General features: G+C 37.7%; 1 protein-coding gene across 1 annotated transcript; it reads left to right on the forward strand.

Moving 5' to 3' along the window:
* The first annotated feature begins 5,058 nt into the window (after positions 1-5,058).
* Positions 5,059-6,009, forward strand: LOC128045291 (olfactory receptor 6K3-like). The gene has a single exon (XM_052637790.1). It carries the CDS (start codon positions 5,059-5,061, stop codon positions 6,007-6,009), a length of 951 nt encoding a protein of 316 aa, XP_052493750.1.
* The last annotated feature ends 9,731 nt before the right edge of the window (positions 6,010-15,740 follow it).

Here is a 15,740-nt window from a genome sequence, read left to right on the forward strand (position 1 = left end):
AGGCAAAAAGATGAGCTTCCCAGGTCAGTAGATGTCCAACATGCTACTGGGGAAGAGTTGAGAAAAAGCTCCAGAGTGAAGAGGCTGAGCCAAAGTGGAAACGATGCCCATTTGTGGATGTGTCTGGTGGTCAAAATTAAGTCTGATACTGTAAAGAACAATTTTGCATACAAACCTGGAATGTTAGGTCCATAATTCAAGTTTAATTTGATGTGGCCAAACAGGAGATGGCAAGAGTGAATATTGACATTTTAAGAATCAGAGAACTAAAATGGATGGGAATGGGAGAATTTAATTCAGATAACCATCATATATACTACTGTGGGCAAAAGTCCCTTAGAAGAAATGGAGTAGCCCTCATAGTCAACAAAAGGGGCACTTAGAGGAGGGAAAGAAATTTCACTTCTTGGTAGAGTGAGTAAGTGTATGAATGCTCAGTCATGTCCAACTCTTTGTGACCCTGTGAACTGTAGCCCACCAGACTCCTCTCTCCATGGAATTATCCAGACAAGAATCCTGGAGTGGATAGCCATTCCTGTCTCCAGGGGATATTCATGACTCAGAATCAAACCTGCATCTCTTGCCTCTCTTGCACTGGCAAGCAGATGGTTTACCACTGCACTAGAAAGAGCTGCCAAATTAGCTTGCAAAGGCCATGGATACAGGGAAGAGTTAAGATTTTGTGATTTTCTTTGCTATATAGAGATGATTGGTATCCCCAATTATGCTAAAATCCCTGGAACCACTGGAACTAATCCTGTATATGTGCGCTCAAACTGAAAGGTAGTGGTCTATATTTAGAGCTTGTGGTAGAGGAGTATCTTCAGCAAAGTAAACAAGTTTATCATGGCATAGTGTGCTACAATTAACGATGCTATTGCAAATGATATTGTATCTTCCTAAGGGAAATTCAACAGGCCTTGAAAAAGGCCACTATCCTTTCAGAGAATAGTTAAAAACAAAACGACAACAAAACACACTACAAAAAACAAACCCTAATTCTGTTGAAAGCAATTCTTCAGAATAATGGTATTTATGTGTATTGATTCTGAGCATATCTATCAAAAATGGTCATAGTTAAGGAAGACTCTTAGAGTTCTTAACAGAAAGGAGAACTAATGAGAAAAGACCAGAGGAGAAGGGTTCTACTAATTAACCCACGGGGAAATAGAACTGCTATTTTTCTTCAGTCATCAGGGGGAATATTTTGGTAGAGAAATATCCCCAAGAAGATTTTAGACAGGTATAACAGTCCTGTCTGAGGTACTGAAGGGACTTGAACTGCTTAAATGCAGGACAGGGAAGGGACCTAATTGTTTCTGCCAGAGGTAAGAGGAAAATGCACACGGGTCCGAGACGAGATTGGTCCAATGTTAATGAGAAAGTAAATTTATTCCCAAGTAGAAAGAAAAGACACTTAGCTAGGGCTTCTTCTGTTAAATACCAATATTTGGGAACATATTTGAGATTGCATGAATGGAATTAGGATCAGAAGGGAGGTGATAGATTTAAAACCAGTGATAATGTTTTGCTTTATCTGAGGCATGATGGGTTGAATAATTAACACTTTTCCCATAATTATTATGTTTCTCTGCTTTCACACCTTCAGAGTTTCTCTAAATTAACTCTGGTCCAAAAGTAAGTCATTTTACATACTGGTTTCTGTTCCCAATGAAATGAATATAAACCAAATGAGAACATGAATTAAGAGAGATAAGGTAGTGTCAGTAGCCTATTGCTGAAAATCATATCCCAGAGTATTGACTTAAATTGACTAGTCTTAACTCCAGATCAGTTTTTTAATGCACGTCTTCCTTTCTCCAATCAGGTTTTGAAAGTGAAAGTGAAGTTGCTCAGTCGTGTCCAACTCTTTGTGACTCCATGGACTGTAGCCCACCAGGCTCCTCTGTCCATGGGATTCTCCAGGCAAGAGTTCTGGAGTGGGTTGCCATTTCCTTCTCCAAGGGATCTTCCCAACCCAGGGATCGAACCCAGGTCTCTTTTATTGCAGGCAGACACTTTAACCTCTGAGCCACCAGGGAAGCCAGTGGGATTGGGTCAGCTCATTTCTCTTCTCCCAGTCTCCAACAGATAAATTTCATATGAAGCTCTGTAGAGTACAATGCTGATTTTGCTAGAATATAAGCACCTGGATTCTATTGAAAGGATTACTACTAGTCACTTAGAGGAAATAAATAGAGATGCTAGAAACCCAAGAAGCCAGTAGCTGTGACTGCTTTAGAGGTCCAAAATGTCTCAGTTCTAAGGAATTGGCTGTAGTCATTTCTCCACTAATTTGTAAATGGAGCTCATGTAACTCTTCTTTGCTCTTTCCCTTAATCTCTTCCTGAGTTCAGCTGATCTAAGAGCATTGAATTGCCAGGTGTCAAAACAGTGGGTTAAAACAACAACGGAAACAAGTGAGAGTAAAAGCGAAGCTTTGAATCACTTACCGTGATAGTGTGACTGGAGAAAGGACCAATTCCCCCCATCCCAGCCCTTTTCATATCTCCTACAAAACTGAGCACCAGTTAAGCACCAGGGGTATCAACACAAACTTGGAGGTCATTGCAGTGTTGAAGGGGCTCTGAACAAAAGGCTGTACCATTTTATAGACATTGAAATAGAAGGGAAGTCACAGAGTGAGCTAAGTCAGAGAGGAGAAAAGTATCTCAAAGGTTTTTCCTTCTCCTCCCCTAAGGAGGTCTCAGTAGAGATACCTGAAGATGACTTTGGTCCTTTGGTCCAAGGCTTCAGCTAAAGCGACTTAGGAATGAAAATGCCGGGGTGAACGTAATTGTTCAGAAAGCATGAATGACCAGCGGAGACTGGGTCTTTTACTGCAACTCCCTGCAGAGACTGATGACCTGGCTGTGCACAAATCAGGAGTGGAACGAGCATCTATCTCCTGGAGAGTCTGCTGGGAGACATCCGAAAACTCATACAGGTTTTTCATCAGGAGCCAGTTTCTTCACTGTCCATGTATTTTTGAGGTGGAAGGTAGAGCAAAAAGGGTCTTCCACTCTCTTATTATTTTATTCCTGTGCATTAAACTCTTAAATCCACGTCCTTTATTTAAAAGTGTAAGTCTTTCCTTTATGATTCTTTCCCTTCTGGTTCTTTCCCTTTGGGTGTTGGGATAGCCTAACATTTCTGTGAATTTGAAGTCAATCCTGTTTCTTACCTTCTTCTGTGAATTTCTCCAAGACTTTCCTAATATAGCCTTGTTCCTACTAATCCCAACTAATACCGTTCCTTCCCATTCTTTCCTATAAATACCCAGTGGCATTTTTCCCTTGGCAAATAGTCTTCTCTGTGTCTATAATGTCTATTTACCTTCTTGCTTAACTTATGTGAATCTCTTTTATAAAAACAATACCATTTTCAGATGAAAGTTGCCAACTCTTCCACTTCCCTTGTGTTTCTAGGCTGAGAAAAGTTCCAGGGAAAATGTTTTATTGGTATTCTCCTTTTCCTCACACTGCTGTTACCTAAAAATTATTTTCTTTGGCACATACTTTGATACCTTCAACCTTAGTTGTGTCATGCAAAGACATTAAAGTTCACAGGAATGACTCAGTTAACAAATTTTCTCATAAAATTTTACCATGAATTTATATCATTGATTTTCTCCCATTCTAGGACTTTCGACAGATAGTAATTATTCTACTTATGTGTTTTAAACTCTAATAATTGGTCTTTAAGAATATGACCTTTTATGTTATTAATTATTATTTCTGTTATAATTTCTCTTGAATTTCGTGGGAATATCAGTTTCTAGGCCTCCATTTCCATACAATTATCAATATCTTATTGTCTTCACATTTTTATGCATCCATCTTAAACCCCTAAATCCAAAAGCTAAGCAATGTATGTCATTATCTTTGAGTTTTTTCCTTGAAGAATTTCAGCTACTTTCTCCAAATCTACTAACCTTAAAGTTCCAATTCTAAGAAAATCAACTTTTTTTGTAATTCAACCAAGAAAACTGAATAGGGAGACAGTTGTTCATTCAGAATCTCTTCTTTTCAATATCTCTAACAGATTGATGTTTTAGGAATCTGATTGGAAAAATTTCAAGAACCAGATTCCCAAGAGAGAGCCCACAGTTCACCTACTGGGCCTCCTTCATACTTACAAAATGCTCTAGTGCTGAATTTTTCACCAGTCCTTTCATTCTGTGGTGGCCAATTTCTACTAGATTTACTTTTGCTGCTGCTGGAGTTTCCTACCAAATCTCTATATCGATATGTGTGTCTGAAAGCCTTATTCTCTTCTCTAGCTACACTCAAAGCTGCTCTGTGGCCTGATAAAGAAGCATACTATTGGAAACTGAGGATGTTCCAGAAAGTGCAAAATGTAATTTTATGATGATTACATCACCATACGAACTAAAAGTTTTGATTTTTCTAATCTATAGCCAAAAGTCATTAGAGAATTTAGCATGTGGTTAGTAATGATTTTGTGAATTCTTATAAAAATGTGATTATTAATAGTACCCCTAATATTCTACTTTATTATAGTTACTATGGGCTTATAGACATGACATTATTAATACTTTATTTGATTATCTGTCTCCTTAATTAGTATATAAGGTTCATGAAAGTAGAGACTATTTTCTTCACTACTGAACTCAATAAACCTACAGTTGTGTTTGGCACGTGTGTGTGTGTGCTCAGTCGTGTCCAACTCTTTGCGACCCCATGGACTGTAGCCCACCAGGCTCCTCTGTTCATGGAGTTCTCCAGGCAAGAATACTGGAGCGGGTTGCCATTTCCCGCTCCAGAGGATCCTCCCAACCTGGGGATCAAACCCACGTCTCTAGAATTTCCTGCACTGGCAGGAGGGTTCCTTATCACTGCATCACCTGGGAGGCCCGAGGCATACAATAGGCACTAAATGAATATTTATTTAATGAATCAAAGAATGATAGAAGTAAATAATTTACCTCAAGTGTTGTTCTTTGTACTCATATAACATAATTGACCCGATCCTTCACACTTCATTTAGGGAATGAGTTGTGTCTTTTTATGTATAACAATTAAGGCTGCTGAGACCATGGTGAGAAGTAACCAAACGTCTATGGTGACAGAATTTTTCTTTTCTGGATTTCCCAAGTTTGAAGATGGTAACCTCCTCTTCTTTATTCCTTTGTTAATCATCTACATATTCATCATTATGGGGAATCTCATTGTGTTTTTTGCAGTCAGGATGGATACTCATCTGCACAATCCCATGTATAATTTCATCAGCATATTCTCATTTTTGGAGATCTGGTACACCACAGCCACCATTCCCAAAATGCTCTCCAATCTTGTCAGTAAGAAGAAGACCATCTCCATAACTGGGTGCCTCTTGCAGATGTACTTCTTCCACTCACTGGGCAATTCAGAGGGGATTTTGTTGACTACCATGGCCATTGACAGGTATGTTGCCATCTGTAATCCTCTCCGCTACCCAACCATTATGACGCCCCGGCTGTGCACTCAGCTCTCTATAGGCTCCTGTATCTTTGGTTTTCTTGTGTTGCTACCAGAGATTGCATGGATTTCCACACTGCCCTTCTGTGGGCCAAACCAAATCCACCAGATCTTCTGTGACTTTGAACCTGTGCTACGCTTGGCATGTACAGACACATCCATGATTTTGATTGAGGATGTGATCCATGCTATTGCTATCATCTTCTCTGTCTTGATAATTGCCCTCTCATATATCAGAATCATCACTGTGATCCTAAGAATTCCCTCTGCTGAAGGCCGTCAGAAGGCCTTTTCTACCTGTGCATCTCATCTTGGTGTCTTTCTGATGTTCTATGGCAGTGTATCCCTCATGTACCTGCGTTTCTCTGCCACTTTCCCACCAATTTTGGACAAAATCATTGCACTGATGTTTGCAGTTCTTGCTCCCTGTTTCAATCCTATCATTTACAGCTTGAGAAACAAGGATATGAAGATTGCAATTAAGAAGCTTCTCTGCCTTCAGAAGGTATTTTATGCATCTGCAAGTTAATGCTAGATCCCAAGAACTGATTGATCATTCAAATCTCTCAATTTGAATGTCACTGTAATGTTCTAGATCCTAAAATTAACATAATACTAATTTATTGTCATACTGATATTTTCTGTTTATCCCAGTTCTTCCCACGTACCTGTTTATTACCTTTATATGTATTCAATTAAGATATCAATAACTACCTGTATAAACTTGAACAGATAGATAAATACTGGAAAGGAAATATGATGTTTAAGCCATCAAAATATATTTGAGCATTAATTTTATTGTTGTTTGCTTTCTTGAACATTTATTTTGTTGTTTATGAACATCAATTTTATTGTTAATATGTTTTAAAATTATTATTATATTATTATTATAATGTTATAGGCATTAGTAACAACTGAAAGTTACAAAATATAGCAGTTAAAAGCATAAGATCTAGAGAGGAGGGTGAGGTCCATATTTCACTGGTACCACATACTAGCTTTCAGACCTTGAGTAAAATGTTAATTAATCACTCTGCATCTTAGTTTCATCATCTATGAAATGGGTATAAAAGTAATATATATTGAAGGTAGAACTTCATATAGTTGTTATAAAAACTGAGTGAATTACCCTATGAAAGTAATTAGAATGTTTTATAACATAGGGCAAGTGCAAAAATAAGTGTTAGCTATTACTATTATTTGCCACTAATTACTTGCATTTATTTTGGATGTTTTAAAGAATGCTATAGTAAAGAATGATATATTAGAAATGAAATCTCATACTTAGGGACATTTATGTATGATTATTATTCATAGAGTTTTGTTAATATTGTTTTTCTGGGGCCAAGTGGAGTTAATCTTCACTTTAACTATTTTGGTTGAATTTGTCCAATTTGATTGAATTAGGCTATTTGATTTAATGTGATTTCAAACACACTCTGAAATGATAAAAAGTAGATAGATGATGAATAGAGAGATAATACATATAATTAAAGAAAGATACAGACCTTTCTGAGTTACTTCTCTTGCTTTTATTTTTGTTCTCTTTGTATTGTCCAAGGACATTCATAATGGCTACTTTTATACCTTGAAATACCATATGTCACATTCCTTTCAAGAAAGAATTAATATATTTGATTTGAAGTGTCTAAAGCACCAGCTGAATCTGTTGGGTAGTCCAGAAATGATCAAAGCTGAATATATAAAAACTACAGTAAATCAGTTGAAAATACTTTGATGCTGGAGGGATTGGGGGCAGGAGGAGAAGGGGACGACAGAGGATGAGATGGCTGGATGGCATCACTGACTCGATGGATATGAGTCTGAGTGAACTCCGGGAGTTGGTGATGGACAGGGAGGCCTGGCGTGCAGGGATTCATGGGGTCGTAGAGTCGGACACAACCGAGCGACTAAACTGAACTGAACAGTAAATCAGAACATACAAAAAGTAAAATAATATAAAACCAAAATACTATAAATACTGTAAAAAGATTGCCCTTAATTTATCCCTAAACTTGAATTGTTACCCCAGTATACATACATACAAGGTCCAATTGAAGACTATACTTATCAACAGATATTGATAGAGGAAATAGGATAAAAGAATCTAGGGATGAAAATGGATATAATTCTACACATAAGCTGTGAAAAAAAAATGATCAAAACCTGGAAAAGCAGATGCTGAGAAGTCATGGTGCATATGGAAGCTCCAGATACAAGAAATAGAATCAAATAGAATCACAGTGGAGCTGTCCCTTGAGCTGTGTTCAGAGAAGTGTATGAAAAGCAAGTCTGAAATACACAAGCCAGAGAAGTGATTAAATATCCAAGTAATCTCAGGCTGCTAAAACAAAAACAGAAACGTACAACTTTTCAGCACAGAAATAGTCATCTACACCTGATGTCAGACTTCATGGCAGATGCTTCCATGTTTGTGATGAGCCATTAGATCATTGACATATTCTTCTCTAGTTAGTTTTGTATCTGTATATGTAGTCACATACATGAACACACACAAATATATCCACACACCCAGATTATCCTTCTGTAAAATAATTACTTTAGTCTTCCCCTACACTGAGTGCTATAAGACCATTAAATGTGTTTAATGCATGGCTCAATAATTACTTGAAGAATTACTATAATGAAATAGAGATAGATATTTGAGGATTGGAAACAAATGAAACAGAATAAATCTAATTAAAAAATAAGTAAAATAATTTTTATTTAAATGTTCAATGAGATTTGTGAAAATAGTATTAATATCTATTAGTAAAAACACTGGCAAATAAAAAAATACAAAAATAAAATGTAATAGAAATATTGAATAAATTGAATACTACAAAAATGAAAATAATGACTTAGAAGAAAGCCTAAAGGACATATTCCAGAAAAAAAGGACCAACATGAAAAGTCTAAGATTAAATGTAAGGAAATAAATATATAGGGAATATATTCACTTATTCTACAAACCATATATTGTTGTTATTGTTGTTCAGTAGGTAAGTTATGTCTGACTTTTTGTGACCCCATGGACTGCAGCTTCCCTGTCTTTCACTGTCTCCTAGAGTTTGCTCAAATTCATGTTCATTGAGTCAGTGATGCCATCCAATCATGTCATCCTCTACCATACATATGACTATAGAAATTTCACAAAGAAACAAAGTAGAAGAAATATAATAATTGAAATTAAAGGAAATTATTTTTGAGCTAAAGAATAACTGAATCAGCAGATCAGAAGAGACTGTTTCACAGAAGACCTGGGACTGTAAAATTCCTAGAAGAAAAGAGAGGAAAATACCCTTGGCATCAGTTTTGGCAATGACTTTTTGCATATGACACCAAAAGCACAGGTAACAAAAATAAAAATAGACAAGCAGGAAAAAAAAAAAGACAAGTGGGACTATATCAAACTAAAAACTATTGTACAGCAAAGGAAATAATCAACAGAACAAAAAGGCAACCGACAGAATGAGAGAAATATCTGCAAACCATATATCTGAGGAGGTGATAATTTCTAAAACATTTGTTGGTCATCCAGTCATTTCCGACTCTTTGCAACCCCATGGACTGTAGCCCATCAGGCTCCTCTGTTCATGGAATTCTCCAGGCAAGAATACTGGAGTGAGTTGCTGTTTCCTTCTCCAGGCAATCTTCCCAATCCAGGGATCAAACCCTGGTCTCCACATTGCAGGCAGATTCTTTACTGTCTGAGCCACCAGGGAAACCCCAAAATATATAAGGACCCCCTCAAATAACTCAATTAAAATGGGTAAAGTATTTGAACAGATATTTCTTCAAATAAGACATACACTTAGCTAACAGGTATATAAAACAAAAAATTCAGCATTAAAACATTACGGTGGCTCAGATGATAAAGAATCTGCCTGTGCTTCAGGAGACTTGGGTTCGATCCCTGGGTCAGGAAGATCTCCTGGAGAAGGTAATGGCAACCCACTCCACTATTCTTGCCTGGAGAATTCCATGGACAGAGGAGTCCGATGGGCTATCGTGCATGAAGTCACAAAGAGTCAGATGCGACTGAGCAACTGGCACTTATTAACCATCAAGGAAATGCAAATCAAAACTACAATGAAATATCTTCTCACACCAGTTAAGATGGCTATTAACCAAAAAACAAAAGAGAACAAATATTGGTGAGGTGACAGAGAAATTGGAACCCTTATATAGTGGGTATGTAAAATGGTGCATAGATATGGAAAACAACATATTCAAAAGCAGAGACATTATTTTGCCGACTAAAGTCCGTCTAGTCAAGGCTATGGTTTTTCCTGTGGTTATGTATGGATGTGAGAGTTGGAGCATGAAGAAGGCTGAGCACCGAAGAATTGATGCTTTTGAACTGTGGTGTTGGAGAAGACTCTTGAGAGTCCCTTGGACTGCAAGGAGATCCAACCAGTCCATTCTGAAGGAGATCAACCTTGGGAATTCTTTGGAAGCAATGATGCTAAAGCTGAAACTCCAGTACTTTGGCCACCTCATGCAAAGAGTTGACTCATTGGAAAAGACTCTGATGCTGGGAGGGATTGGGGGCAGGAGGAGAAGGGGACGACCGAGGATGAGATGGCTGGATGGCATCACAGTCTCGATGGACGTGAGTCTGAGTAAACTCTAGGAGTTGGTGATGGACAGGGAGGCCTGGTGTGCTGAGATTCATGGGGTTGTAAAGAGCCGGACATGACTGAGCGACTGAACTGAACTGAACTGATGGAGATTCCCAAAAAATTAAAAATTCAAGTACCATATGATCTAGTAGTCCCACTTCAGGATATACATCTAAAAGAATTGAAGTCAGGATCACTGAGAAATATCTGCACTCCTATGTTTATTGAAGCACTATCCACAATAGCCAGGAAATGGAAGCAACCCAAGTGTACATCATGAGATAACCTGATTAAAAATTGTGGTATACATGCATAGTGGAGCATTATTTAGTTTTTTAGAAAAGAGAGAAACTCTGCTATTTGCAATAATATGGATAAATCTGGAAGATATTAAGCTAAATGAATCTAACAACAGAAAGTAAACACTGTATGATTCCACTTATATGAAGTATATAAAATAGTCAAACTCACAGAAGCAGAAAATACTATTATGGTTGCTGGGAATTGAGAGGCAAGGGAAATGAGGAGTTGTTCAGTAAGTATAGAGTTTCAACCATGATACATGAATAAGTTCTATAAATCTGCTGTAAAACATAGTGCCTGTAGTTAAGAATATGGCATTGGGCATTTCAAAATTTCTAAGGGGTAAATCTCATATTGTGTTCTTCACATGTAACACAGAGAAAACCATAACAAGCAAACTACAAACTAAGGGGTATAAGGACCTTCTAGATGGTATTGGATATGCATATTACCTTTATTCTGATGCTGTCAAGGGTGTTTGCAATATATTCAAACTTATCAAGATGTACACATTAAATATGTGTGGTTCTTTGTATCCAAATTGTTGTTGTTCAGTCACTCATAGTGATCAAGTTTTTGTGACGCTATGGACTGTAGCACACCAGCTGCAACTTCCCTGTCCTTCCCTATCTCCCGGAGTTTGCATAAATTCATGTCCATTGATTTGGTGATGGTATCCAACCATCTCATCCTCTGCTGCCCTCTTCTCCTTTTGCCTTCAATCTTTCCCAGAAAATTTTTAATACAAATTATATTTAAATAAATCTGATGAGAAAGAAAGATGGTTTCTTCCTATGCTAAATTATTAAAAAAACAATTTTGCCACCTGAAAGTTTTAACTTTAAGAAAAAATATAAGCAAATAGACAAGGAAAATAAGCTTCCAAGTCACAAGAAGAATTGTTAGACAAAACTTTCAGAGAAAGAATGTCTTCCTATACCAAAATATATTTCCAAAATCTCATATTAGGTAATCTTTTAAGAAGATTAAAGATAAAATCAACTACATTTGGAAAAATATAACTGAATTTTCATCAGAGCAGTAGATTAAGTACACAATAATCTCATGAAAAGGATAAGACATTGACTGTGGTTGACAGGACTAGAGAGAATTGTTTAAGGTTGGAGAGATTCACATACATTTGTAGCATAAGGAAAAGAAAAATAACATTGTTCCTTCATTTCAATATTGGTATAAAATCCTAATCGCATGATTATTTAAAAATAACCTTATTTTCTATTATATATTTCTTTCAACATGTTTTACAGGTGTCAGTATATTCATTCAAGACTTTATATATCTCTTTGTTCATGTAATGACAGGACTATGACAAAACTGTTATTTACCAGGTGCCCTGTAGCACAGCTAAGGACAATGATCGTAGGGCTGGAGAAAGTAGCTCCTCAGGATGATGGAGTGCAATCAGAAAATAAATATTTATTGAAAACTTTGACCTGTAAACTAATGAGAGGAAAGTACAATGGGGAGCTTTCTGATAACTAACCCCATGAGGGAAAGTGATGCTGTCTACTGCAGTGCAGGGGAGAAGTCCCCTATGGAACCCATTTCCCTTTCTGTTATGCCCTGAGGTATCTGTGAATATAATTGCAAGTCCGCATTTTGAGGGACTTAAAGAATATCAAGGATGAAGAGACCCAGATACATAGAAGAGTTTCTGTGGTCTTTGGTAGAGGTAAGTGTAGAAGACTCAGGCTTGGAAATAAGGTATTCACTCACTGTGCACGAGAAGAATCATCTTACTCCATGAAGATTGCATTATTATGTTATTATATAATATAGATTATTATAGATTGCATTATTATTATACTGCATATAAAAATTAGAGGCTTTGAATTTTGGTGAAAGGCAATGGAAAGTTTAGAAGAAACCCTCCCTCCTGAGGTACTAGGCCGAGGAATACATGAAACAGAATACTCCATTTATGGTACCATCTTTTGAAAGATTACTTTGTCCAGACTTGATTATGACTCTCATCAAAATTGAGTTGTCATACTTTTCTTTCCAAACAGTCCTCAGTTTTCTTTGCTAGATTATTCATGACTGTCTTGTGGGTTTAATTATAATTGTGCATGGTGGCCTTGCTCCAGGTTGATTTATTTGACCCCAGCTCATATGTTGCTTGTCAACTCTTTTCAGGAGGAACTCATTTTTGAGAACGTTAAACAACTAAGTTGTAATATAATAAATTATCCTTATGTAATGCAATAAATATATGTAACACAACAAATATAATGATGATCCTTATGTAATACAATAAATATAATGCAGATACTCCAGTGTAATGGTGCCCAATATTTTGGAGTGTTTAGTACATTTCTAACATACTTTAAACATTTAAATATATTTACTTTGTCTATGCTAGGTTTTCTCATTTGTAAAGTGGAGTTAATAATCCTATCTTATTAGAGCATTTTGAGCATTAAATGAAAAATATATACTTGTGCTTGTCGCAGTGACTCAGTACCATATAATATACTACTGACTATGCATACAATATTCATAATACTATGTAATACAGTATGGCCTTCCCAGGTGGCACTAGTGGTAAAGATGGAGAAGGCAATGGCACCCCACTCCAGTACTCCTGCCTGGAGAGTCCCATGGACCGAGGAGCCTGGTAGGCTACAGTTCACGGGGTCATGAAGAGTCAGACACAACTGAACAACTTCACTTTCACTTTTCATTTTCATACATTGGAGAAGGAAATGGCAACCCACTCCAGTATTCTTGCCTGGAGAATCCCAGGGACAGGGGAGCTTGGTGGGCTGGTATCTATGGGGTTTCACAGAGTTGAGCATGACAGACTTGATTTAGCAGCAGCAGCAGCAGCAGCAGCAGCAACAGTGGTAAAGAATCGGCCTGCCAATGCAGAAGACTGCAGAAACGCGAGTTCGATCCCAGGTTTGGGAAGAACCCCTGGAGGAAGAAATGACAAATCCTCCAGTATTCTTGCCTAGGAAATCCCAAGTAGCCGGGGGGGCTACAGTCCATGGGGTCACAAGGAGTCAGACGTGTCTGAGTGATTGAACAATCAATGCACTATCATAGAATTCACAATATAATATAAATCATATTATGCTATACTATCACTTTTATTATGTTTAACCATTCTCGGAAACTTACGAGCTAGTTTCTATTAGTAATTAGCAGAGAGGGTGTTACTTAACATAGTCAGATGAGCTTCATGGATTAGTAGGGGAGGAAGCAGAAAGCAGAATGTTAAAGGAAAATGAGAGGTGTGGTGAATTGGACTTTATTACCCTTTCACTAGGCTGCCTGTTAAGCACTGTTTTAAGTCTTTTATAGACATTAACTTGATCCTACAGTATATCTATGAATGTGTATTATTATTAATCTCATTTTGCAGATGAGTACTTGAGACAGATGGGTTAAATAACTTGCCAAAAGACACCTAGATAATAACAAACTTAACTGAGATTTCAATGTAGACTCCTGGTCTACATGCCCTAGAACAGAAATCTCCAAAGAGGAATGTGCAAGATGGCCCAAGGGTGGAAAAAGAAAATAATAGTACTTCTGTTATGTTTATTTTTACTAATGCTTCTTACTTTAAGATATTATGTATTGTTAAATAATATGTGCATGTGTGTGTGTTAGTCGCTCAGTCATGTATGAATCTTTGAGACCCTGTGGGCTATATGTAGCTCCCCAGGCTTCTTTGTCCATGAGATTCCCCAGGCAAGAATGCTGGAGTTGGTTGTCATGCCCTATCTATCATAATATAGTACATGCACATAGTTTTTGTTTTACTTTTTAAAATCTTTATTGAATTCATTAAAACATTGTTTCTGTTTTATGTCTTGACTGTGAGGCATGTGGGATCCTAGTGCCTTGACCAGGGATAGAACTCACAGCCCCTGCATTGGAAGGTGAAGTCTTTTCCACCTGACCACCAGGGAAGTCCCTGTGCATAACTTTTAAATACAAACACTTATATTAGAAGTTAACCCTTTTGGCAGAGAGTGAAGAGGAACTAAAAAGCCTCTTGATGAAAGTGAAAGAGGAGAGTGAAAAAGTTGGCTTAAAGCTCAACATTCAGAAAACTAAGATCATGGCATCTGGTTCCATCACTTCATGGGAAATAGATGCGGAAACAGTGGAAATAATGTCATACTGTATTTTGGGGGGCTCCAAAATCACTGCAGATGGTGATTGCAGCCATGAAATTAAAAGACGCTTACTCCTTGGAAGGAAAGTTATGACCAACCTAGATAGCATAGTAAAAAGCAGAGACATTACTTTGCCAACAAATGTCCGTCTAGTCAAGGCTATGGTTTTTCCACTGGTCATGTATGGATATGAGAGTTGGACTGTGAAGAAAGCTGAGTGCCGAAGAATTGATGCTTTTGAACTGTGGTGTTGGAGAAGACTCTTGTGAGTCCCTTGGACTGCAAGGAGATCTGCCAGTCCATTCTAAAAGACCAGTCCTGGTTGTTCATTGGAAGGACTAACATTGAAGCTGAAACTCCAATACTTCACTCATGTGAAGAGCTGACCCACTGGAAAAGACCCTAATGCTGAGAGGGATTGTGGGCAGGAGGAGAAGGGGATGACAGAGGATGAGATGGCTGGATGGCATCACCGCTCAATGGACATGAGTTTGAGTAAACTCCAGGAGTTGGTGATGGACAGGGAGGCCTTGCATGCTGTTATTCACGGGGTTGCAAAGAGTTGGACACAACTGAGTGACTGAACTGAACTGAAGCTAAAAATACTCGTAACTTAAAAAAAAAAAAAATACCACTAAAAGCATTTGGGAAAATCTATTTCTGCAATGGTGACTCTGGAGGTGTAAGTGAGAAAAAATATAAAATATTGGTCACTTTTTATAAAGTATGAAATTAGGGGAAAACAACACTTTCAAGTTATTTCTTCTTGTTCATTCAAGTTATTTACCAATACACTAAATATTCTTCCTTGTGAGCTGGTATGTTGTTCACTGGTCTGTTGCTAACTTGTGTCCAAGTCTTTGCAACCTCATGGACTGCAGCATGCCAGACTTCCTTGTCCTTCACCATCTCCCAGAGTTTGCTCAAACCCATGTCCACTGAGTTGGTGATGCCATCCAACCATCTCATCCTCTGTAGTCCCCTTCTCCTCTGGCCTTCAGTCTTTCCTAGCATCAGGGTCTTTTCCAATGAGTTGACTCTTTGCATCAGGTGGCCAAAGTATTGGAGCTTCAGCTTCAGCATCCGTCCTTCAGGGTTGATTTCCTTTAGGACTGACTGGTTTGATCTCCTTGAGCTGGTGTGTACCCTTTCCTTTATTCACAGATAGTTCTGCTGGGGAT

This window comes from Budorcas taxicolor, chromosome 3 (assembly GCF_023091745.1).
Source record: "Budorcas taxicolor isolate Tak-1 chromosome 3, Takin1.1, whole genome shotgun sequence".
NCBI classification, from domain to species: domain Eukaryota; kingdom Metazoa; phylum Chordata; class Mammalia; order Artiodactyla; family Bovidae; genus Budorcas; species Budorcas taxicolor.